At 42.9% G+C, this 22,748-nt stretch overlaps 1 protein-coding gene across 2 annotated transcripts in view; it reads left to right on the top strand.

Moving 5' to 3' along the window:
* Window positions 1–22,748, top strand: part of LOC147196353 (regulator of G protein signaling 6-like) — a 34,044-nt gene that overhangs the window by 3,373 nt on the left and 7,923 nt on the right. For both annotated transcript variants that reach the window (XM_086127942.1, XM_086127943.1), the window contains exons 2-5: window positions 254–349; window positions 19,953–20,052; window positions 22,035–22,085; window positions 22,174–22,280. In XM_086127942.1, the coding sequence (XP_085984068.1) occupies window positions 266–349; window positions 19,953–20,052; window positions 22,035–22,085; window positions 22,174–22,280 (342 nt within the window). In that variant the 5' untranslated portion in view covers window positions 254–265. The remainder of the gene's footprint in view (window positions 1–253; window positions 350–19,952; window positions 20,053–22,034; window positions 22,086–22,173; window positions 22,281–22,748) is intronic.

Here is a 22,748-nt window from a genome sequence, read left to right as displayed (position 1 = left end):
TGACTTGTGTTAAAAATTAAATGATTTCTTAAAACCTCCTCTTTCAAATCAATGCTAGCCTAGGTCGTGTGATCCATCCGCTGGTTAAAGAACTTTATTTTGCCATACGACTGACTTGAGGCGAAAGCGCTCTTTGGATGACAAAGTGGCGTTCTCCAGCACTGCGACTGCACGCGCTTCCAAAATAAACCATCTTGTGTTTCAAAACAGAATTGTGCTGCTGTTCAAGTGGCGTGTCTATTTTGTCTGACAGGTCTGAGTGAAGATGGCCGAGGGCTCCAAAGAGCGGGTCGGCGTGGGCCTCACGGATCCAGATGAGGACTCTCCAAACATGATTGTCTACAGAAAGGCAAGCCTGACTCAGAAATTGTTTTTCTCTTTGGTGGGGGAGGGGCTATGTCTCTCGGATTGTGACGGCTCACTGGTCCGTATCGGACTGCATCTTCGCACTGCAGTCTCTCACTTTCAAAGAAGTCTCCTCAGAATTAAGTGTCTCTGTCACAAGTCGGACAGGCTTCACATGTCCAGCGTTGAAGGCATGGAAGCAGTCGAGCGAGACTGCCGTCTATTCGAATCTGGTTCCGTCGGTTTTCCTCACTGTCATCGACTGGCAAAATGGCTGACCGATAGCGGAAGTCAGATGCGGCAATTGATTGCCGGGTGTTGGGACTGACACTTATTGTGGCTGTAATGTAAAGGATGGCAGCTTCTTCACCATACATTCTTGGACCAAAAAATGTTTGTTTGTTTATTGAACATAAAACATATATACAGTAATAATTTGACAGAAAATAAGGTAGATAAAAAAAGTAAAAAGAAAGAAATCAATCTTCATTCAACACAGTTATGTTCGAGTAGGAAAAAGTAAAAAACTTATCTAGTCCTACCCTGTTATGTGATTGTATCTAATAAATCCTTTTTATATCAATCAGAAAAGAAAAAAGTAAGAAGAAAAGTCTCCATTAAGGCTCATACTTTACCCTTAACCGTGATATTTTTACAACTTTTGGTTTGTATCGGGATTATATACTTCCACACCCTGACACTCTTGTGTCAATTTTCTCTTGTATTCATAATGGATATTTATATACCTTTCTCTATTTATCAACTTAGTTCTGATTTATCATTATATTTAATGTTTTGAATTTATCATTTTAACTCTGATTGATCTAGGTTGTTTGTACTATTTTTTTGAATTTGTTTTTGAACTCAGCAAGCGATTTACTCATTTTCAGGTCCGTTTCGAGATTATTCCACAGATTAACACCTTTGATAGATACACTTCTTTGCTTGATGTTTGTTCTTGTTTTGAGTTTTTTGAATAAGTTGGTACCTCTTAAATCATAGCTGCTTTCTCGAATTTCGAAAAACTTCTGAATGTTTTGGCAGAGCAGGTTATTGTGTGCTTTGTACATTAATTGGGCGATTTTAAAGTCAACCAGGTCATAAAATTTCATCGTATTTAATTTGATAAATAGTGGATTTGTGGGTTCCGTATATTTTGATCTATTAATAATTCGAATTGCTTTTTTTTGTAGGTTGAGAATAGGGAGTGTGTTTGTTTTGCAGGCATTTCCCCATATTTCCACACAGTAGGTCATATATGGTAATAATAATGAAGTGTATAATGTGTACAAAGATCTCTTATTTAGCACTTCCTTGGTTTTGTAGAGGATCCCTACGGTTTTGGCTATTTTTCTTTTTACGTTATCGATATGTGGCTTCCAACATAGTTTTGAGTCTATTACTAATCCGAGAAACTTGGTTTCATACGCTCTTTCTATCTCAATTGAGTTTACCATAATTTTAGCTTGGTGTTTGATTGGTCTTGTGCCAAAAACAATTAACTTCGATTTTTTCAGGTTAAGTGACAATTTATTTCTGTCGAACCAGTTTTTTAATTTGTTTAATTCGTTTTCTACGGTTGTCAGGAGCTGTTTCAGATTTATTCCAGAACAGTAGAAAGTTGTATCATCAGCAAATAGGACACATTTAAATAGTTTTGAGACCTTGCAGATATCATTTATATATAAGATGAATAGTTTTGGACCAAGCACTGACCCCTGAGGAACTCCGTGAGTGATTTTCAGTTGATTCGTTTTTTTATTGTTGAGTTGCACGTACTGATATCTGTTTTCTAAATAACTTTTTATCCATTTATAAGCTACACCTCTAATGCCATATCTTTCTAGTTTTTTCACTAATATACTGTGATCTATTGTGTCAAAAGCTTTTTTTAGATCTAGGAAAACCCCAACAGTAAATTCTTTGTTGTCTATATTAGTACTACAGGTACTTTCTGACTGACGCAGGCTTTTAGCGTCATCTTGCGGCATTTCATAAACGGCACCAAAACTGCAGGTGCAATTTGCAGCAAATAACGGAGCACAGCTTCAAAAATAAGAATAGGTGAAGTTGTGAAGCGTGACTCGGGAGCAAGCAATGTACTTTTGAGATTTTATTTTTTTTGTCTCATTTTGTTTAGCGCTCCGAGTCAAGTCTCCCAATTCCTCTTTGACACGTGAGCCGCAAGCCTGCAGTCATCTCCAGTATGTGGGTCACTTTGTGTGCCCATTGTCTCCTCCTCTCTTGTCAATACCACCGCCCCCACCCCCGTTCCGTTATTTTCTACCGCGCTGCAAATGAACACCAACACTGCACATCTTCGCGGATTACGCTGGAGCGAGGCTTTGTTATGTAACGCCGCTGAGGCCCGGAGGCGCCTCGATGGAGCGGCAGGTTTTTGCTTGTCAGCGTGCAGCCCACGGGGAGTTTTTGTCATATTGTGCGTTCGGAGTGTGCCCGCCAAGTTGGCGGCGCCAACAGGAAACGGTCAAGGCTTGAATGCATAAACATTGACTTGACCTTTTTTTTTTTTTAAATGGCGTTGATGTATTTCCGGGTCATCGTCCGGGTAACTGAAAACAAACATGGCGTGTTTTCACCCGTTGGCGAGTTGTATTGACTTTTACTTTGATCATCGGCTTGAAATACAAAGACATGAAATTTGTTCTTGATTCTCCTCCATGATTCCCTCCTTTCCGAAGTAGTGTCGTCTCTCAATCAGCCGTGCATGAGAGTGAAGCGGACGTTAGCCAAGCTGACCCGAAAGTACAAAATCGCGCATTTAAAAAAAAAAGCGTCCCCTTCCCAAAAAGAAAATAAAAGATTGCGATATCTCGCATTCTTTGCGAGGGAATGCAAAACTTTGCGAGAGAATGCAAAGTTTTGGGGGGGTTTTCTTCTTCCATGTCCCCTTAGGGCACATGTGTCAAACTCAAGGCCCGGGGGCCAGATCCGGCCCGCCAGGTCATTTTTTTGTGGCCCGCGAAAGCAAATCATGTGTGTCAAGGTGCTAAAATCTGTACCGAAATGTCAATTGTAATAAATAAGGTTGAGATTTTACAATAATTATGTTCCCCTGTTTACCCTCATTGAACAAATTACGGTACTTTGATCGTTTTGACTGATTCCGAAACTAGTGATCTCTTCATTTGTTGTGTACAATTCATCATTTTGTGGTTTCACTTTCATAACGGCCCTCCGAGGGAAGATGTAACTCCAAATTGGCCCCCGACTAAAATGAGTTTGACACCCCTGCCTTAGGGGCTCCGTAAAACCCTGGCACTAAAACAATGTCCTTATTGCTGTATCTACACACTGAGAATTTGTGAAAATCAAAGTGGTCGTGAAGTGGACTTGGGAGGTTATCATCGAGCAGTGCAGCAATGGTCGTTACAGCGACCCGAAAGCGGCAAATAGCATTTTTGTGCGGTACTTTCTAACTCGCCACAGCACTGAAAATTTCATGGAGGTCAAGCAGTCTTTGAAATGCAGCACTAGTGTACGTGCGCAGATTGAAGACGCGAATAAAGACCCATCGACTTTAAGCCATCAGACATCCTCTGCGGAGTCCAGAATGTTCTTGTCAAGAGTTCAGAGTACGGCTTGTGAAATGTGTGCATGCTCTGGATGTGTTGCAAAATAAAGAACGTATTAGTGGCTGTGTAGGCGTTGAGAGGTGGGCTATTAGTGAGGCCGAGTGGTGAGCAGCGGTGCTTGGTGTTTGTCTGTGCATGTGCTTGAGGTGCTGCAGTCCTCCAGTCTCTTTCCCAGCGAAAGAGGAAGTGAGGCAAGACGACAGAATTCAATATTTGCAGGACACTTCATAGCCTTCGGCAGGCGCAGGCAGAATACAATTTGGACTGTGGTAAGATGGCGCGTTCAAAGAATCACACTCCCTATATTGTTGCTTCTCCTCACTCTTCACCCCCATTTTTTTTCCTGATGCGCCCAATTCATATTAGAAAATTCAAATATTCGATCCTTCGAGACATCTTTTTTGTCTTCAGAAATAAGCAGAACGTGAATAGTTACAGTGGCTTCATATATCCCAAGTTGGAATCAATTGACCGGATTACACTTGCATTGACAATGTTTCATAATGATATTAATACTGATCATGATAAAAATAAACACTCATTATTTACTCTCTTGCAGTAATGGTAAGATCACGTGATGTTTTTTTCCCCCCTGAAAGTATGAAATAAACCTACTCCCCCAAAAAATGCATATAATATGCACTTAACTCATTCACTCCCAAAGACTTTTTTAAACGTCTTTTCAGACTTGGTCTAGAATTGGCTAGTACTGAATGAGTTGGTTGGATGGACACTTTTGAGGTCACTTCTCGTACTTTCAAGTATCCACTATTTTCTGAGCTGAAACGTACTGAAATTTGTGAGACAAGCTTCCTTGAAACGCAAGATGTTTGGCCGCCAAACAATTCAAGTTCATATCTCCAAATTCCTGATGTGCTTGCAAAATGGCTTCTTGACGCAGCTGGCGAAAGAGACTCGGACCGCGGCTTCAGGGGCGTACACGAAACTTGCCTTGCCCTGGCGTTCTGGCGGCCCTCCTGGTACAAGCATTCTGAACACAGCCAATGCTTTTATCACGTATGATGGCGTTATCCGCATCTTTGTTTTGCACCATGGCAATGTTTATCTAAGCGAAGCCTCCCTCCATGCGACGTGCCAGCGTTGGCACTCTCCAGTCTGATAAAACAAGTCTACAGCTATGCCTCGGACGTGAATGCCGCCCCGCTTTGCAGTTCAAGCAGAAGCCCCAACTAAATCCTGGAAGTCCAGTGGAAAGGCTTCATAATTGGATGATGATTGAGAGCGTTTTGGCAGCGGCCGCGCTGTTGACAGGATTATTCACCTAGAGAACCGCTGTGAGTGAAATAAAAAGGCTTTTCTCCAGTGACGGGAGCGCGTCCTGTGCCAAAAGCTTCTCTATCGGCCAGCAGCGTACTCCAACTAACGGGCGCCCATCCGCTTGTGCCGGCCAGTGTTTGTGTGCATCTTAATGAGATGTAAAAGTTCTTTCTTTCTGCATGTTTTGGCTGCCGCTAATTGGAAGCTTTGTGCATGCGTCTATTCATCTTGCAGCGAGCGAGACCACCGTGTACTACGTTTGAACCGCCCTAAAAAAATGTTAAAAAGCCTCCTGGGCCTCCTACTTGTCACACTTGCTGAAAAAGCAGTTGCACACAAGGCTCCTCGTATACCTCCTACGTATTCATAACGACCCAAGACTTTCTGCGGGAGCGCCAAGGTGCTCACGGCACTGCTTCCAAATGCCTGATACCAATGCAAGGACATTAACTGTAACCCTGTGAGATTTTCCATGTGCATTTCTTTTTTGTCAAATCAAGGAATACTGTAATTTCACTCACTTTTTTTTTTTTTTTTGGTCAAAACCCAAAATGGAGGGTGCGAACATCCATTCATTTTCTGATCATGCGTGAGCCTATCCCAGCTGTCTTGGTACAGTAGGCAGGGTACACCCTGAACTGGTTGCACACAGAGACGGACAACCACTCACGCTCACAATCACACGTAGGGACAATTTAGAGCAGGGGTGTCAAACTCATTTTCGTCACAGGCTACATTGTAGTGACCGTTTCCCTTGAAGGGCTGTTAAAACATATAAAGAAGACAAGAATAATGATTCATTCAGCGATTGTTAGTGTAATGAAGGGTTTGGTAACAAGAAAATGCTTGCAATATCATGCCTATTTATTACATATGAAAAGTTGACATTTTGGTACAGATTTTAGCAATCATCGTCGAAGTTGACGTGTGATTTATTTCGCGGACCACATAAAATTATGTGGCGGGCCAGAACTGGCCCCCGGGCCTTGAGTTTGACAATTGTGATTTAGAGTGTTCCATTAACCTGCCACTCGTGTTTTTGGAATGTGTGGGAGAAAACCGGAATACCCGGAGAAAACCCACGCAGACTCGGGGAGAACATGCAAACGCCACACAGGAAGGCCAGAGCGGGAATCGAACCCTCCGCACTGTGAGGCCGACACACTAACCAGTCGACCACCAGGCCGCCCGGGTGGGATCATACAAAACAAAAATGTGTCACATTGTATTAAATCAACAACCAGGGTTGTGAAAGTTGCTAGTTCACTTGCACTGGGCCCAGTGGTGCAATGATTTGGACACTTACAGCTTCTGTTCCTGCATACATTGTTCAAAATCAGGACACACTGTCAGAAAGTTGCGCATGAAATTAAATTGGCTAAACATTACACGCAAATAATGAGAGTCCGCCAGCGGCAGCCGATTTTACCTCATGGCCAATTACCGGCAGGTGGAGGAGCATTTGAGTAGTAATACATTAATATATTTTTTTCTTTCATGCTATTGATTATATTTATAAAAAACATTGAAAAGCCTTTTCTCAAGCGTGTGCCGTGTTGCAGCCAGAATGAGATCCTCTTGATGCCAAGTCAGCAGCTCCTGTTCTTGAGTGGCAGTGTGAACCTTGACCCGGGGTCACCGGAGACTTTGTCCTCAGTAGAATTGTTCAAAAAAATTTGAAAAATCCATTGGCCGAAAAAGCGTCAATATCAAATACCGCTGCATGTTATGACCATGGGCAAATCGCACGCATGGCTGTGGAAAAGGGGCCATATGCTTCATCCACAACAGATGAAAACGCATGCAGTGTGAACCACTGGCTATGTTTTGGATTTATTGTTGATCGGAAATCACAACCAAACTCAAAGCTGCTGGAGGTACAGTACCTTGACTGCTTCTTCCGTTTGCAAATTTTATGTCCGGTTGCTGGCAAACGAGGGTTGAGCTAACACCCCCACCCTCATGGAGGTGGATATTCGGCGATAGTTTCAGCAAAGCTCCTGAAAGTAACAGGTCAGTGCAAACCTCGAGGTGTGTGCCTCGAGTGTTCTCGCGAGTGCCATTTCAAATGATTAACACCTCGCCAGTCACGCCTTCTGTCGCTTGTTTTTCCTTGGGTGCAATGCTTTCTTTAATCTAATTAGAGGAACCAGATGGGGCCAGACAGGGATGATTTTTTTTTTCTTCCCCACTTGTCAATTTGCTCATGTACTACTCTTATGTTAGAAGTCACAGTTTAAGCAAGCAAGACACTTTTAGCATTTGCGGGGAGGAATAAAGCTTTATAATTAGCTGCGTTGATTAACTTAACAAAATGTGTATCAAACCTCACTTTTTGGCAATTGCTTCTTTTTATTAGTCCCTCTTGGACTACCTTTTCGAAGGCGTCGCTATGCCCGAAACCTCAGCAGCTCATGTAATGTGGTCGGAGCATGTCGTCAAACTATAGTTTCAAGGATTGGTCTTTTTGAAAGAGGGCTACAAGTGTTCATTCAATGCCATGTGTCACCCGTGTGCTTTCCCAGTCATTTTTTTCCTGCCACCCGCCCAACTTTTCATTCTGTCAGTCTGCCACGGCCACGAAATCAAGGCCCCTCTGATCACTCGCTCATTGCCAGATTGTTTGTTAAGACCCACCAGCAGTGGATTGTTCTTCCGTCGCCAACCAAGTCTACCCGTGACCTTCCTTGCCTTGTCAATCTCCCTTTCCTAGAATCCCCATCCCATGGTCTGATTTAGCATGTTTGCCTTTCCCCGTGGCTGCTTGCTGTTTGGCTACAGCGACAACAAAGTGAGTTTCCCTGTCCTGGATTCTGTGAATCAAGGAGCATGACCTGACCTGGCACCAATTCAAAGACTCTCGACTTTGCTCTTTGCCTCAACCTCGAATTATTAGCTCAGCCAACACCAGCAATTGCTGTGCCCCCGATGTACTTCATTTCGGTTGTGCAAGGTGTACTCTCTACTTGCAGTTGCAGTAGTTTCAATACCATTTTCCTCATTTTGGCTCGTAATTGTGAGAAAATGCAGAAAGGATCTGGGAGGTGAAGATCAGCTTCTTTGACTGTCATGGATACGAGGGTGCATCATCAAGCCCAATATGCTGGAGTCATAACTCGATGTATCATGATATTAAATCAGTATTTTCTTTTTAACGGTCAGAGCCGCAATCCTAACGGATGGATAAAAGATTTACTTCATGAAGTGATGTCTTTTTAAAAGCATGTACTTGTTGAGGCATCCAAGGCCGAGCTACGACCGCCGGAGCATTTGTCGGCTTTGATTGAATTACTGGGAACAGTAAAAAAGATTGGAATTATCCAGCGGTTCATTTACCGTGAATGATAACACATTTTAAAAGAACATTAGGGAGCGAGAGTGTTATACTCTGAGATGACCTAGAGAGAGTGGAGATGAAGATGCAATCACATCTCTGGAGGCTAATGTGATGATTCAGAATAAATTCAGAAATATCAGCATGATGTGCACATTTATCGGCGCAGATGCTGCAAAACCTGCAGCGGTGTTATGCAACGCGACCCTGAAAATCGCTTTCCTTCCCGTTTTCAGAGCTGCTTGTTCAAACCTTCGGGGATCTTGTTCGGAAAGGTTTCTCGTTTGCACTTGTCCCAGTTTTATGCTCGCCATTCTGCTAATTAAAGAAATATAGACTTCTAAAAGGATTATACTAAAAAGAAAAATATATTGTGAAGTTTTATATTTTGCTAGGCAACATTTTCAACACTCACCAAACAATTTATCGATAAATTAATAAACGGTTTTAAATTCATCATTTCTAGTTTGCATCTTAGGCGAAGGTGGATCAAACTCTGGAAGGCTTTCGTCATGTAAAATTGAAATTGTTTTGTATGTTTTATAGTCTTTGAGAAAGTCTTCGACTGACTAATAATGCCTGCAGAGGCCAATACGACTGAGAAGCAGTTGTTGTAAATTGTCATGAGCATTTCCCATTTTTGGGCATGTTGTGGCTGTTCACTGTGGACTTAATGCAGATCAGATTTCGTTGTTTAAATATTTTGCTCTACTTTGCTTCCGAAAAGAAGACATTCCAAAACATCAGATTTTGTTTCCCTTTACCTTTTACTTTTTTTTATTTTTTGTTCTTGGTTTTACTGTTTGGTGCTTTCTACCGTCTTTATTACCGATTTGTTTTACTGTTTATTCTGCATGTTAAATTGCTCCATGTACAGCACTTTGTATGCAGCGATGGCTGTTTGAAAGTGCTCGATAAATACAGTTGACTTGACTTTACCGAGATGTCAAAAGTGAGTGGCAAGTCGTCCATGATGGTGATGTGATTGGACTGGCTGTGTTTTTCGGCAATCATTTTGTTGTACAGTTTTTCAAAATGCTAATTATGATTGTCCCTCATCACTTGCCGTAGCCCCAGCAAGTATGTCGAAATGTTGGGATTGGTTGAGAGAACAGTCGGCACAGTGGAAGAATAAAAGATTAGAATTTGCAAGAAAGCGTCTTTATTTCATGTAAGGCAGAACATTACGTTTCTTAGTAAAAGTGTAGGTTGGCCATCTTTCCTTGTAATCCGCCGGATGTTGCTGCGCCACGGTCGTATTAGTGGTTTTCGAATTATCTCGAATTATTAGTCAGTCGAAGACTTTCTCAAAGACTATAATTATCTCGCGGCTGATCTATTCCCACGGTCCTCCGCGTAAGTGATAGCTTGCAACTTAAGCTGTTTCGTAAGCGTGTGTTTTCGGGATGGTTTGCACAATTCGCGTACCGACAATCTACTGGGGGCGTGCCTTTGGTGCCCTCTTTCACACCCACCCTTCCCACTTTAACGTCCGCATGCTGTCCTACATAAGCAACGTGTCGGCACAACAACAGTCTGTCAAGCGGGCCCTTCGTCGAAGTCACCCAATAGCATTCACAGAATTTGAAACTCGCTGCGTGCACGAGGTGACCGTGAGAAAAATTGACCCTTATGTGTTGTCTTAAAGTCGTGAAAATACGCTGGGTACAAATGAGCTGGCCTGAAAGTGAGGCTGTGACTCAGCGTTTCATTGGACTTCAGTATCCTGACGCGTGTGCGTCTGTTGTGACTCCCTGATGGTCTCTGGGTCAAGGCTGAGGCAGGGATGAGTCACCAGGTCACAATTGTTAATCGCGTTGCCAAGTAGGAAAGCCCGGCGAGGCCAGACCCACGCCGTGTGGCTCCGCTCCCGAACACGGACCTGCATCCCGAACAGGATCCTTGACCCGGCCACTGATGTGCCCATTAGTTTTGCTCGGTTAAGCTGTGCCACCGCACATGAAAATCTGATGACCTCGAATGTGTTTCAACTTGGAGAGGATGCTCCATTTGACATTGGTTGCAGTAGCAGCTTTTCATCTTCAGTGTAATCGCGGGCTGTACACAAAGACACTTTTTACAGGTATGTGTGCTTGAGGACCTACGTATAAAGTCAATTGTGTGCAATGCTGTCACTTGGGAAGGCAAAAAAATATTCTTTGCACACAAAAGTACTGTACGTTCCTCTCAGTATTTGTATATAAAGCTCATCCCGCACAGAAAAACACTGGGCCCACGTTGAAAAAATGTTCATATAAATGTAATAATGTTGTCAAAATGCTAAATACCGATAGCTAAAAAAGTGGCAAAGAACTCTTCCCACCATTGACCACCTAAATTGGACAAACAGACATGTCCTTGGAGACTTTCGCTCTGTTAGTTTCATCAATAACTTGGTATGGCCGAGGCCAAATCTATCATCGTGCTGTTTTTTTTTTTTTTTTTTTTTTAATCCTCCAAATTAGCAACATTCTCTTTTCTCGTAAAGTGTGTGGAGCAGGTGTTTGAATTTATTGGAGGATCATCCCACACAAAAACACAAACAACCTGATTGATCCCTCCACCGGTTTCATCACCTTGTCAAACCAACATCACTATCGTAATTTTAAATAACGCATCTGTTCTTGAATACGTGATCCAAACATGGAAATAGAGTAGGCTTAAATTCGCAGCAGTCGACAATGGAGTTTGGTTTTGAATGTTGTCAATATGTCAAGCTTTTGTGACAAAAGTATTTTTAATTCAACTCCCGCTCTTTTGTATGAGAGTTACTGCACATGACGCAGATTTAGACCGTGAATGCTTCGATTTGATTTGATCTTTTTTCATTGGTGACCGAATTGTTTTGTGCTAAGCCGAGACGTGATTAATTTTTAACCCCTCTCCGCTGTGTAATGTGATTAGATATGTAGGATCAGGTGCATGGGTAGTGGGTGAGGGACCAGATCGTGTCATTTTGTTCAACTGGTGCTGACATCTACTTGTGTTTTATTGCTGCGTTACACATTTCATGGTCCCCACAATTACATTGTTACCGTTAATTAAATCCGAATGAGATGGGTGCCAAAGAAGCGTAGGTTTTTTTTTCAATACATTTGATTAAATCACAGTGGGATTCATATTCGTCTACTTTTCATCTTGACAAAAATTGAGATCGGATTAAAAGTCCTTTTCCAGGAAGCGGATTGAATAATTGAAGCCCTTTGTGGTGGCGACGTTTCATATTCTGGATTTTTGGGCTTCATTTCTGGCTTTCTAAATTTCTAGCCCGATGTGGTCACTCTGTGCATTAGCCTGTGCTTTGTTGACCTAATAATCAATTAGCAGCGAGCGAGGCCATTAATGCCATAAAACCTGTGTAGCGCTTTACCGTCCATTGATTCCATGTTTTCGACAGTTTGTGAAATTGAGCACAGGCCACTTCAGGCTTGGTTCAGTTTCATTAAATGGCAATAAAAGGATGGTAATTAGACAAATGAGACGAGGGTGATGGCGCGATGAAGGCCAGCGCCTCTACGGGGAGAAAAGAATCGTCCTTTTTCGGGACCGAGGGCACCAAAGCGTATTACTGTTTGGCCGCGTGTGGCTTCATGGTGCTTGAGGGTGAGATTTTCCCTCTGTCGGCCCCGCCACCGGAGTTTTTATTAGCTCGCTCAAGTTGGAGGTAGCGCGACTTTATTGCCAATATTGGATATCTGTCACCCAGCGGGGAGCACGCCTCTTTAATTTCAGAGCTATTAAGGTTGAAGAAAAACATCCTCATCAGGTGAGCTGTTTCCATAACGCGGTGCAGACGTTCCAGTTTAGGTCACCTGAGTTCCATGTTGTCAGGACGTGCTCCAATACGTTAGGAGTTGTGTGAAAAAGTAAATTTTTTTAATTTAAATTTTTATTAATGGTGGAGAAAAGCACATCTCAAAAGGCTCGAACAGAACATCCACTTTATTTGAATGGAATTTTTCTTTTTCGACTTGCGTATGCATGTTGGAAGAACAAATGTTTGTTGAAAAGAGTGGGAGGAAAAAATTATTTCAACCCCAGGTGGAGATATATTTTATTCTCGGTGACGAGTTAAGCAGATGATGGCTTTTTCCAATAGTAAAACTGTGGGTGATTCGTGACAGCAATTAAGTATTTCCAAGTTGCAGATGTTGGGCTAGCCTGCTAGCTCTTAGCGCTCCTCGAAGCTAACCGCCAGGATGGATGATTTTGACCGTTCACGTTTCTTTGTGATTGTTATTTAAAAAAGAATAAGTTGTCCAGTAAGCACAAAACGGTTTCCATCAATCCCTTGTTTTGGCCAGTTTTGTTTGAGAGCGGGCGATGACTCAACTGCGGCGCCTCTCTCTCCGTATTAGAAATGGAATCCTGCAAATAATCCACATTTTTACCAAATATTCACACACAGTACTTTTTTTTTCCTCGAACCCTTTTTTGGAGGGGGTGGGGATGGGGATCCTGAATACAGGTGGCACGGTGTAAATTGTTTTTGCGCGTTTGCCTCACAGTGCAGCGGTGCAAGGTTCGATTCCGGGATCCCGCTTTCCTGTGTGGCGTTTGCATATCCTCCATGGTATGTTCATGGAACGCTCTAAATTGTCCCTGGATGGGACTGTGAGTGTGAAAGGTTGTTTGTCGATGTGTGCGCCGCAATTGCCTGGCAGTTCAGGGTGTACCTGCCCGCTGCCCGACGTCAGCTGGGATAGGCTCCAGCACGCCCACGTGAGGATAAGCGGCTCAGATAATTGATGGATTGTATCCTGAATACGTAACGTCGATACATGTATTCCGTTACTCCCCAAGTCTGGTTGTGAATCAGACTCTAATTTGGAGTACAAACTGAACCTGTGCATTTCTGCGCATTTATTAGAGAATGAGGTCTAATGACTTGCAAAGCTCTCCTCTCTCTTGATTAGAAAAGGCACAGGTAAGAGTAAGGTCAAGTTTGCAATGTGTGCGTGCGTGTGTGACGGTCGGACCACGGCAAGGAATAATGTGTCCTTTCCTTACGTCGCCAACAAGGACAGGAAAATCCATGCATATTGAAAGGTCAACAGAACCTCAGCTTATTGCATGCGAGTATGCAGGAGATGCTCAATGTAGAAAGTCTCCTGCCGGGAACATATGGCAACGCAAACAGCAGAAGGGAGAGACACGATTGATTAAAATGATCTCGATTAATTGGACGGGGGGTCCCTGCACACCAGGATTTGACACAACAAGCCAAAGAGCAGTCTCTCTGTTGTGTTCGAATGCAGCAGCCAACAACCTTTTCTCACCATGGAAGCTGAATTCATTGAATTCAAATCAACATTGCAATGTAGTAGTTGCCGGTGGGTAGGTAGGACTCTGTTTCATTTGGTGGTCTTTAAGCTTTTTTTTTGGTTTATTTAGGACATAGTATATTAACTCATTAGGTACCGGCCAATTCTGGACCAAGTCTGAAAAGACGTTTAAACACGTCTTTGGGAGTGAATGAGTTAATTACCCCAGCATTGTCCATGTACAGTATGTGTAGCCGGCAAACGAGCCCCATCTCTGCCGCACTTTGTTCATTTTATGCCATCAAAAGACCATCTTTCACATCAAAAGTAGAATTTCACTCAAGACTTATTTTATAGCATTGGCTGGGAACAATGGCTTCATTCTTTCTCGTCCAAACGTTTACAACGCAAACGCAAAGCGAGTTGTAATTTGGGGCCCGGCGGTTGGTCCGGCTCCAATAAAAGGACTTTCTGATGGATGTGCATGTGTGAGACGAGTGCTTTCACCTCCATGTTGCCAGCCCTCACAGTTCAAATCTGCAGTCAATATTGACAAGAAAGTGTGTGAAGGCTAAATCTTGCTCGCTAGCCTCTTGACTCCTCGCACAAACGCTCTGAACGCGATGTCTCCAGCGTCTGAGACACTTTACTTTCCTCTCCTCTCTGACCCAATTACCAGCAGACCTCACCGGCAAAAAGTGTCAACGGGAGGGATGAACATCAATGCAAGACAGATGGTCCTCATGTTTCATCCCGTCAAACCGGTCCCCCTGCAAATATCACACCAGGAGTCTCGAAATGAAGACGTATCGGGCGCGAGAGAGTGGAACTTCAATTCAGTTGCCTCTCGCTCCTCCAAAGACGAGCGTCTGCTAGCCCAGACGAGCAGTCGCGCTACGAAATTGGCAACGAGATAAAGCGACTTGTGAAGAGTGTGAGGCTCCCATAGCGGCTTTCAACTGTGAGCGGCTTCCCTCAAAATAGCTCGGCGTCATCCACTGTCGGCCGACGCTGTCGCAGTCTCTTCGACTTTCTTCTTCACATTTAGGCGCCTGTTAAAGTTGTGTAACGCTCGTAACTGTGACTGAGCCCGGAGGAGCAAGCGTTGACTAGTTGGATACGTAAATGAAGAAAAAATAAAAATAACGACACACACCACTGCATGCAAGCATTTCTGGGGCTTTTATATATATATATATATATATATATATAATACAGTATATATTATATATAATTTTTTTGAAGCTTTTTTTTCCCAGGATATTATAAGTTAAAAATATAAAAATCTGGATCATAGCAAACAAATTCAGTCAACTTTTTAGGTAGGGTATCTAGTTGTGACTTTTTGTCATATCCCGCTTGGGTCCCTGGCAGCTGAATTTCAAGATTCAAGCCTCCCCCCTCCCCAAAAAAAAAAAGTGAAGCAAGATATATTTTATTGACGTGAAAAATGCATAACTATCAGCACTGATCAGAATTAAATACATTATATTTTTAAAAAATGGTCGAGACACAACCAAATAAATTAAATCCCCAACATTGAAGGCATATTGACTCGTGACTAGCTTAAAACCCAAAATACCAATTGTGCTTGATGGTTAATGCAATTGTTTTCTTTTCAATGAGTTTTAAGTCGTAGTTTAGAGCCTCAGGGTTCGGAAATGCCCCGCATCGTTCCGATGCAAAGTCTTCCGCCTTTCAAGGCCTCCTTCACCTCGCAGCCAATTGCCTGGGTCGCCTGCCCTTTTCCAGGGTCTCGGGAAGAGGCTTCACCGTTCACTGACCGAGCCCCTGTCATGAGTAACGCAAATCTGGAAGAAATTGACATTCCCCCGAAAACGATTTCAACTATTGCCTATAAATGCACCAAAAACGCAAGGGTCCACGGGGGCATTGGCAACCCACAGGGGGACCGACCCTCTGCATCTGTTCCTCTTCCTGCGAGCGTAATGGCCAGGTGTCCCGATACTCCTGCGCATACGGTGCATGTCCCTCTTTCCATTTACGTCAGTAGTCGGACTCGTTCAGCATATGCATGCTGTCATGCTGAGAGAGTCTCTCAGGTGCTACAAATGCAGGAGGACGACAAGGTGTTTGAGGTGATAGAAGCCCCGCGCTGAATGGAAATTGCTTTTGCATGGCTCGCTTGCGTAAGCAATCTCCCTGGTGAACTAATGTGATTCGCTTCCTCCCGAGCAAATGACCTTTTTGCTAGTGGTGATTCATTTTTGACGGGCCCTTGGCAACCCCCGGTCCCCCCTTCATGGTGCTCGGAGCAAAATCAGGACGCTGCTGATACACTTCACTTCAGACAGCTGCTCTTTTATTAGTAACCCCCCCCCTCCCCCACCACCACCTTTTGTACTCTCATATCTGCACGGGGCCACTTTGTCTCTGAGTGGACTATCGGTGCAAACTCCTGTTTTTACTCCACTCAAGCCCTTAGCAACACACGGAGTAGCTAACAACAGACAATTACAAGAGGGGAGAGCATCTTTTTCTGGCCTCCTTGAGTCTCGTCAGCAGCAAGGTGACCCCATGCGCCCCCCGTGGATTAGCTGGTCTTGTGTTTTTGCATTTCGCTCTGAACTAATTGCTCACCGCTTGAGCTTTTTGGGTTTTTTATCTTTTCTCCCTTTTACGGGAATGAGTTGACATTGACAAAAAGGTACGTCAAGCTTTATCTACAATGGCTTAGTCAAGCTAGACAGCCCCCAATGCTGGAGCCGGAAACTGACGGGCTTTTAATTGCTTAGCTCCTCTTATCACAGTTGCCATACAGACGCACACAAATACTCGTCTATCTGAATGCTCCTCTTTTGGGGGATCCTCATTCGCCCGAGACAAGCCACTGGTGTCATTAACACTCGCCGATTCAACATTTACATGTGATTGATTCAAAGTGTGGCGCGGCATCCCAGCTGCACACTTCTGGATCTCAGGGCGTTGCACCCCCCTGAGAAGCTTCCGACTCGGCGGGCAATCAAGTTGGGGGATCATTAAATTGGGATTTCCACAGGGCAATGCCTGATGTGAAGGAAAAGCTCTGAGATTTGAAGGCAGAAAATTGAAAGCTGCATGAGTTTTCAAATGAGTGTACCAGTCACCAGCGTCTTCAAGCCATGGCAAAAAGTAAATCAAGGTGATGAATACTCGCAGTCTCTATTTGAGTTGAAATGAAGATATGTGTGTGGAAAGAAAAGAAAATGGCAAGAGTAGTTATTTGACTCCTTAAGAGCACACTTGGAAAGTACGTTTTTTGATAACTCGGTCCAACAAAAGTTCTTGTTTATATCAAGAGCTAGCTAGTGTTGGTTTAATGCTACCAAAGCGTGTTGCTATAGCTTCGCTAACATTCTGAAATAACAAACACTAAATAAATACAATATGTGGGTTTTTTTTTTTCTTTCAGATGAGACCATTTTTGAACGCTAGCAGCTCATGATTTTGAGGCTGAAATTCCTTCACCACAAATGTTTGGAGCATTTGCTTCTCCAAATCTGTTGAGCTTTCTCATCCACGGTTAACTTCATCTCTATTTATTTTGGATCATATGTGAACGTTGGAAAAAAACAAACACAAACATAAAGGAGAAGAATGTTCAAATGTTTTCAAATACTCAAAAGAATCGGATGCCAAGAAAAACAAAGTGTTTCATACAATGACCAAGTATTTGTACGGTGTTACTCTTCACTAATGCCAACGGTAATTCTTAAATAGGATAGGCTTGTGGTTGTGTAGCAAGTGCAAATTATGTCATTTGTCTGAGATATGCTCAACTTTCCATTTCACCAACAAATGACTCGGAACATCATTTGCATTTGAGGGATTTGTTGTTCGTCATCTGCATTCACTCAATTAATTTTAGTGCTTTTACAATCCATCTGGACAAATGATTACAGGGATTATAATGAAAGCCATTGACTCCAATGTTGTTTAAAAGTGACAGTGTGTAAAAAAAAAAAAAAAAGTTGATTATTCAGTGTTATTTAAAAAAAAAAACACCAAAAAATGTAATATGCAAAAAAATGTTCTATCACATTAACGTAATATTTAAAAGTTATTGTCGGTGAAGTAATGGCTAATTACATAGAGTGCGATTCCTCGACAGGAGGCTGGCACTTTTCGACACCATCTTATTGCTTCAGATACCCGAAGGAATCAAACTTGGTGCACGTAGTTCCTCATATTCATGACTACATATAGGTTTACAGCAAGTGTAAAAATGCCACGCACTTACTCCTCTTGACAAAATACGAGAAATCGCTTGGGTATTATGTTTTCGCTAGCACGAGTGCGAAAAAGAAATTGGTGGTAAACATGCAAAGTATGGTCTCTGAGACATCGTAGTGCCCATGCTTCAAAATGCGCACGCTTCAAGTTTAGGTCCTTGCAATCTATTTGTTCACCACTAGGTGTCACAAATTTCGATACACTGTACTTCCAAGTACTGTATATGTTGCTCTATGGGACTCGCTGTTGTTTTGCAGCTTCTCGCGGACGGTTTGCGGACTTAAAAAAATATATAGATTTTTTTTTAAACCTGTATATGTTTATTGGTCGCTACTTCGCGGATTTTCGTTTATCGCGGGTGGTTTTGGTCCCCATTAACCGCGATAAACGAGGGATTACTGTATTTTAGCAGCAGGAGCTGATTGTGGACAAGAAAAAGGGCTTCGTTTGGCTGGTTGTTCCTGTGGCGATGGCAATTTTTTAAATATGTTTGGCGGATGGCGCTTCACTTGTGGTTACCATACAAATGGCAAAGATTTGACGTGTCAATACAGTGGATTTTGATGGTGCACCTGGGATAACCCCTCCCACCCACACTTGCCCTCCTATATGTTCCAAAGGTTTCAGTCTGTCCTGTTGAGCTTACCTCTGCACTCACTGTCAAATTCATCGTGATTTGGCAACACAACCGTGTGTGTGTGTGTCATGTTTTAGGAGGGGGGGATTTATTCTCGCCTCACCCCGCAGAGCATCACACACCAGCTGGAACACATTCATTATTCTCCCAGTATGTCTCGGAGGTCAAAATGGCACATGGGGGCGAAAAGAAAAAAATGGCATGACAAAATTGAAAAATTGCCACCAAATTGCAGACACAAGGCACATGTCATCCATTTCCAGTATTTGATGGAAGAATGTGTTTAATACATTTGTTGGCTAAATCCTGAGATCCCGTAAAGTGTTAAATGCTGCCAATTTTTAATCACTAAAATAATCGGTAGGTTGACTGAAGACTCAATTGATCATAGGCAGTGAATGAATGTGAGTGTGGGGGATCGTTTGCCTCCACTGTAAGTCATTAAAGGTTAGATGGATTGTGCCTCTGCTTTTTAAGGCTTTGAAACTTCATAACGATTTGCGCACGCATGCTACGAATCCAAAGATACGGCCTGTGTGTGTGTGTCCGTGTGTGTGTGTTTACATAGACGCTTTGAGATACACAAGTGTCCTTGAGATAATGGTTAGTGCGAGGAACAAAAGAGCCGTTATCGCGTGGTCGCAGCCATGTTCCGTTCTCCGAGGTCCTCCACAGCTGCCATAAGTGCCCACATCCAAGAGATACGAGGCGCCTCTTTCCGTTAACTGGGTCTGATGTTTCTTGTGTGGCGTCATCCTGAAGGCAGCTAATGACTTCTTCTCACCGTGCCGCAACTCTAAGCTCCATTATTACATGGGGGCAAAAGGACTCTTGGCTGTGCCGTCGTCGTCTTGGGAGTCAGAAGTGATTCCCAAATGATGTCCATGTTGTCAAGCGAACAGATGACTTGGTAAACGTTCAAGCATGGATCCGAATACTTGTGATACTTATGACAGATTAGCACCACTACTATTTCCCTTTGATTTCCCCCCCCCCCCCCCTCACCAGCAAATCCAACATCCATTTTAGTACATTTGAAACAACAGCCTTCGTGTACACAAACAATGGCACGCTTGTACAAAAGAGTGACATGTAGAAATATTTATTTTTGTGTATGTTGGGACCCTTACGGAAAATTTCCGGGTAAAAGAATAACTTGTTTTTTTTTTTTTAATTCCTGTCACCCAAACAGGTCAAGTTTAACCTGACCGATAAGGGTTCAAACAAAATCCATACGGTGTGATAACATGAGAACCTCCTTCCAGATTGAGAACATCGTCTCAAGAATACAAGATGAGAAAGCGGGAGGTGTCGCCATCCGTACTGTCAAAAGCTTCCTGTCCAAAATCCCCAGTGTGGTATCAGGTGAGCGCAACACATTGCGTTAAACGTTCGGCATCAGTGAAGCCGCCCTCGGTCCCGACAAACGTACGAGTCGCTAACGCTAAATCAAGCTAACGTGACCTTTTGGTGGGCGGCTTTAGTTTGCTGCTGTCGCAGCTGGAAACTGGTGATGTCGTTGCTCATAAGACCACTGTCACTGAGGAGAGCGCCCGGAGTGGGCCGCTGACCTTGTCGCGGAGTAATGCCGCTACTTGCCCCCTAAGCTGTTTTTGTACGTAGGCACCCGCGATCCTTCCATGTGTGCCTTCCATGAATCATCTTTGTACCCAGGCTCTTTGAGTCACTCCTCAATCCGGCGGCCGTTCAAGCTCGCGCCGCAGCCGCTGACGAGCACATGAAGCAAACGTTATGCTGTCCAGGAGCAGACAAAGCAATTACACGTTTAGACAGTTATGACCTGCAGCTTTGCTCAGTGATGTTTTTTTTTTTTTTTGATGTGAAAAATGATGGTTGGGTATATGCCAGGAAAACTAGTGTAAATAATATCGATTTGCTGCTTTTTAAATGTCGGTTTCTTACATCATACGAAGAACTTGAACATGAAGTATCAGTAACGATTACAATATAAATTACAAGTATTCTTTTCCCTGGTCACATGAGGTCCAGACTTGTTGCTAGGCAGAGTTTAGCGAGTTCAACCTTATTTGTCAGTCATACTCGGTGTGCTGCTACTCCAACAAATCACTGAATTAAATGTTCAACCTGTGCAGAACTGTAATCTAGTGCAGTTGAAATCAAATTTAGTTGTATTTAACTTAAGTATGATACGTTAGTATTTCAACACTTTTTATAAAACATTACGTTTTTGTTTACGTACAAAACATTTGCTGTACTTTAGCCATTTTTATTTTCAGAGCTATAACAATGGCTAAATATTAAATACAGTATTTCTTTTAGCAATGATACCTCATTTTGTTGAACACCCGGCCCTACTTGAACATGATTTGAATGTTTGTTGGTTGTGGTGGTACGCGGAAGAGCCTCTTGTTTTTTTGAGGTGGCACTTGGTGTCAAACGTTTGACTCCGGTTGCTGTAAGGTCCATCCTTGAAGGGCATCATTGCAGAAATAGGAAGTGTGACCGATGCACCAGTGTTTACTCAGCCTTTATTACAAAAAAAAAGAAAAACAAATCGACATTGAAAGAGTCTCATAACACTCCACTGAACAAACATCAAATTGTATACTGAAATGATCTCTCCAATTTACTTGCATTTTTTTTTTCTGAGTGAGTACGTGCCACGACTTAAGAGTCTTCTGTTGGGAGAGTGGCAACAGGTGGATTCACATCTTAATTGTACCTTCTGTTATTTACCGTAAGAAAATTTGATGGTTCTGCCTGTCGCTATACGTTGCAAGCGTAAATTGATGAATAAAGAAACATTTGCAGTACATTTTAGGACCATTTAAGTGAAATCCGATTCTTCCGCACGGCACACCTCATGATCTCAGTGGTTAAGAATCACTGTTCAAAACACCCAGTGCGTTGTATTAAATATAAAATGCATATTCAAAAAGAGAATGGTGGCCTACTTATTTTTTTCCTTTTGAATTGTATGTATCTTTATATACTGTACACATATTTCGCTTGAGTTATTTATTTTTAATTGGTTAATATGAAATACGTCACTTCAACATCTCCCCCCTCTAGCAAATTAATTTTCGGAATCCTATTGTTGGGAATTTTCCGCTCACCCAAGGCTGTCTCATTTCACCTTTACATTGAAAATGTGAATTTAGCGGTTTTAGAAATCCACCCCCCCCCCCCACCCCCCTTACTTTTCCCAAGTTATTGCACCTGGTTTGAAGTCCTCTGAAATGGCCGTTTTCGACCGTTGTGACCTGGAACCAAAGCAAATGTCTCTTTAGATTGCAACCTTTGTGCAACGCGCGACAGTCATGGCACTGTGACCCGTTTTAAAGCAATTTTCTCCCTCTGAACAGGGGTGGACATTGTTCAATGGCTGATGAAAAACCTCTCTATAGACGATCCAGGTATGTGCATGGTGCAAGTCATTAGTGCAAGCACACTGGTGCTCCGTTTTCTTTTTTTTTTTTTTTAAAGCCACCCTTGTCTCCATAGCTGAGGCCATCCACTTGGGGAGTCTGATTGCTGCTCACGGCTACATCTTCCCCATCTCTGACCATGTCCTGGCGCTCAAAGATGACGGCACCCTTTACCGCTTTCAGGTGACCGAATCCCCATGTGCATTCTTAGGCCATCGGAATAACAATGTAAGCGGATTTATTGTGTTAGATCATGTCAGATCGAATGAGTTTTGACCTACAGCAGCTGCTTTAAATTTATTATTTTTTTAATGTAGCCCTGAGCAGTAACCTTTATTTGCCGGTCGTTGCTACACGGGGAGAGATTTAATGATCTGCATCTGTTTCTGGCTATTAAGGTGTCTGCTCCTCTTCCTGTTGCAAAGTTGCCATGCAGATTAAACGCAGATGAAAAAGGTTGTTCATCAGTGTGTTCGTTATCAAAACAAGCCAAATCGTCATCCGTTTTCCTGACAATCTGCGGCTGAAAGATTGCAAACCAAAAGATGGTTCAATATTACCAAGTTCTAATTCTGCTCCGCTATTAAGAATGCATGCGAGATAGGAATATTGCATTATTAACACACTTGGGAATGAATTTGCGTGTGCGTA

This window comes from Hippocampus guttulatus, chromosome 13 (assembly GCF_054856545.1).
Source record: "Hippocampus guttulatus isolate MCC_2025c chromosome 13, RoL_Hgut_1.0, whole genome shotgun sequence".
Classification (NCBI taxonomy): domain Eukaryota; kingdom Metazoa; phylum Chordata; class Actinopteri; order Syngnathiformes; family Syngnathidae; genus Hippocampus; species Hippocampus guttulatus.
Note: the sequence above shows the minus strand (reverse complement) of the source record. Positions and strands in the feature narration are given on the sequence as shown.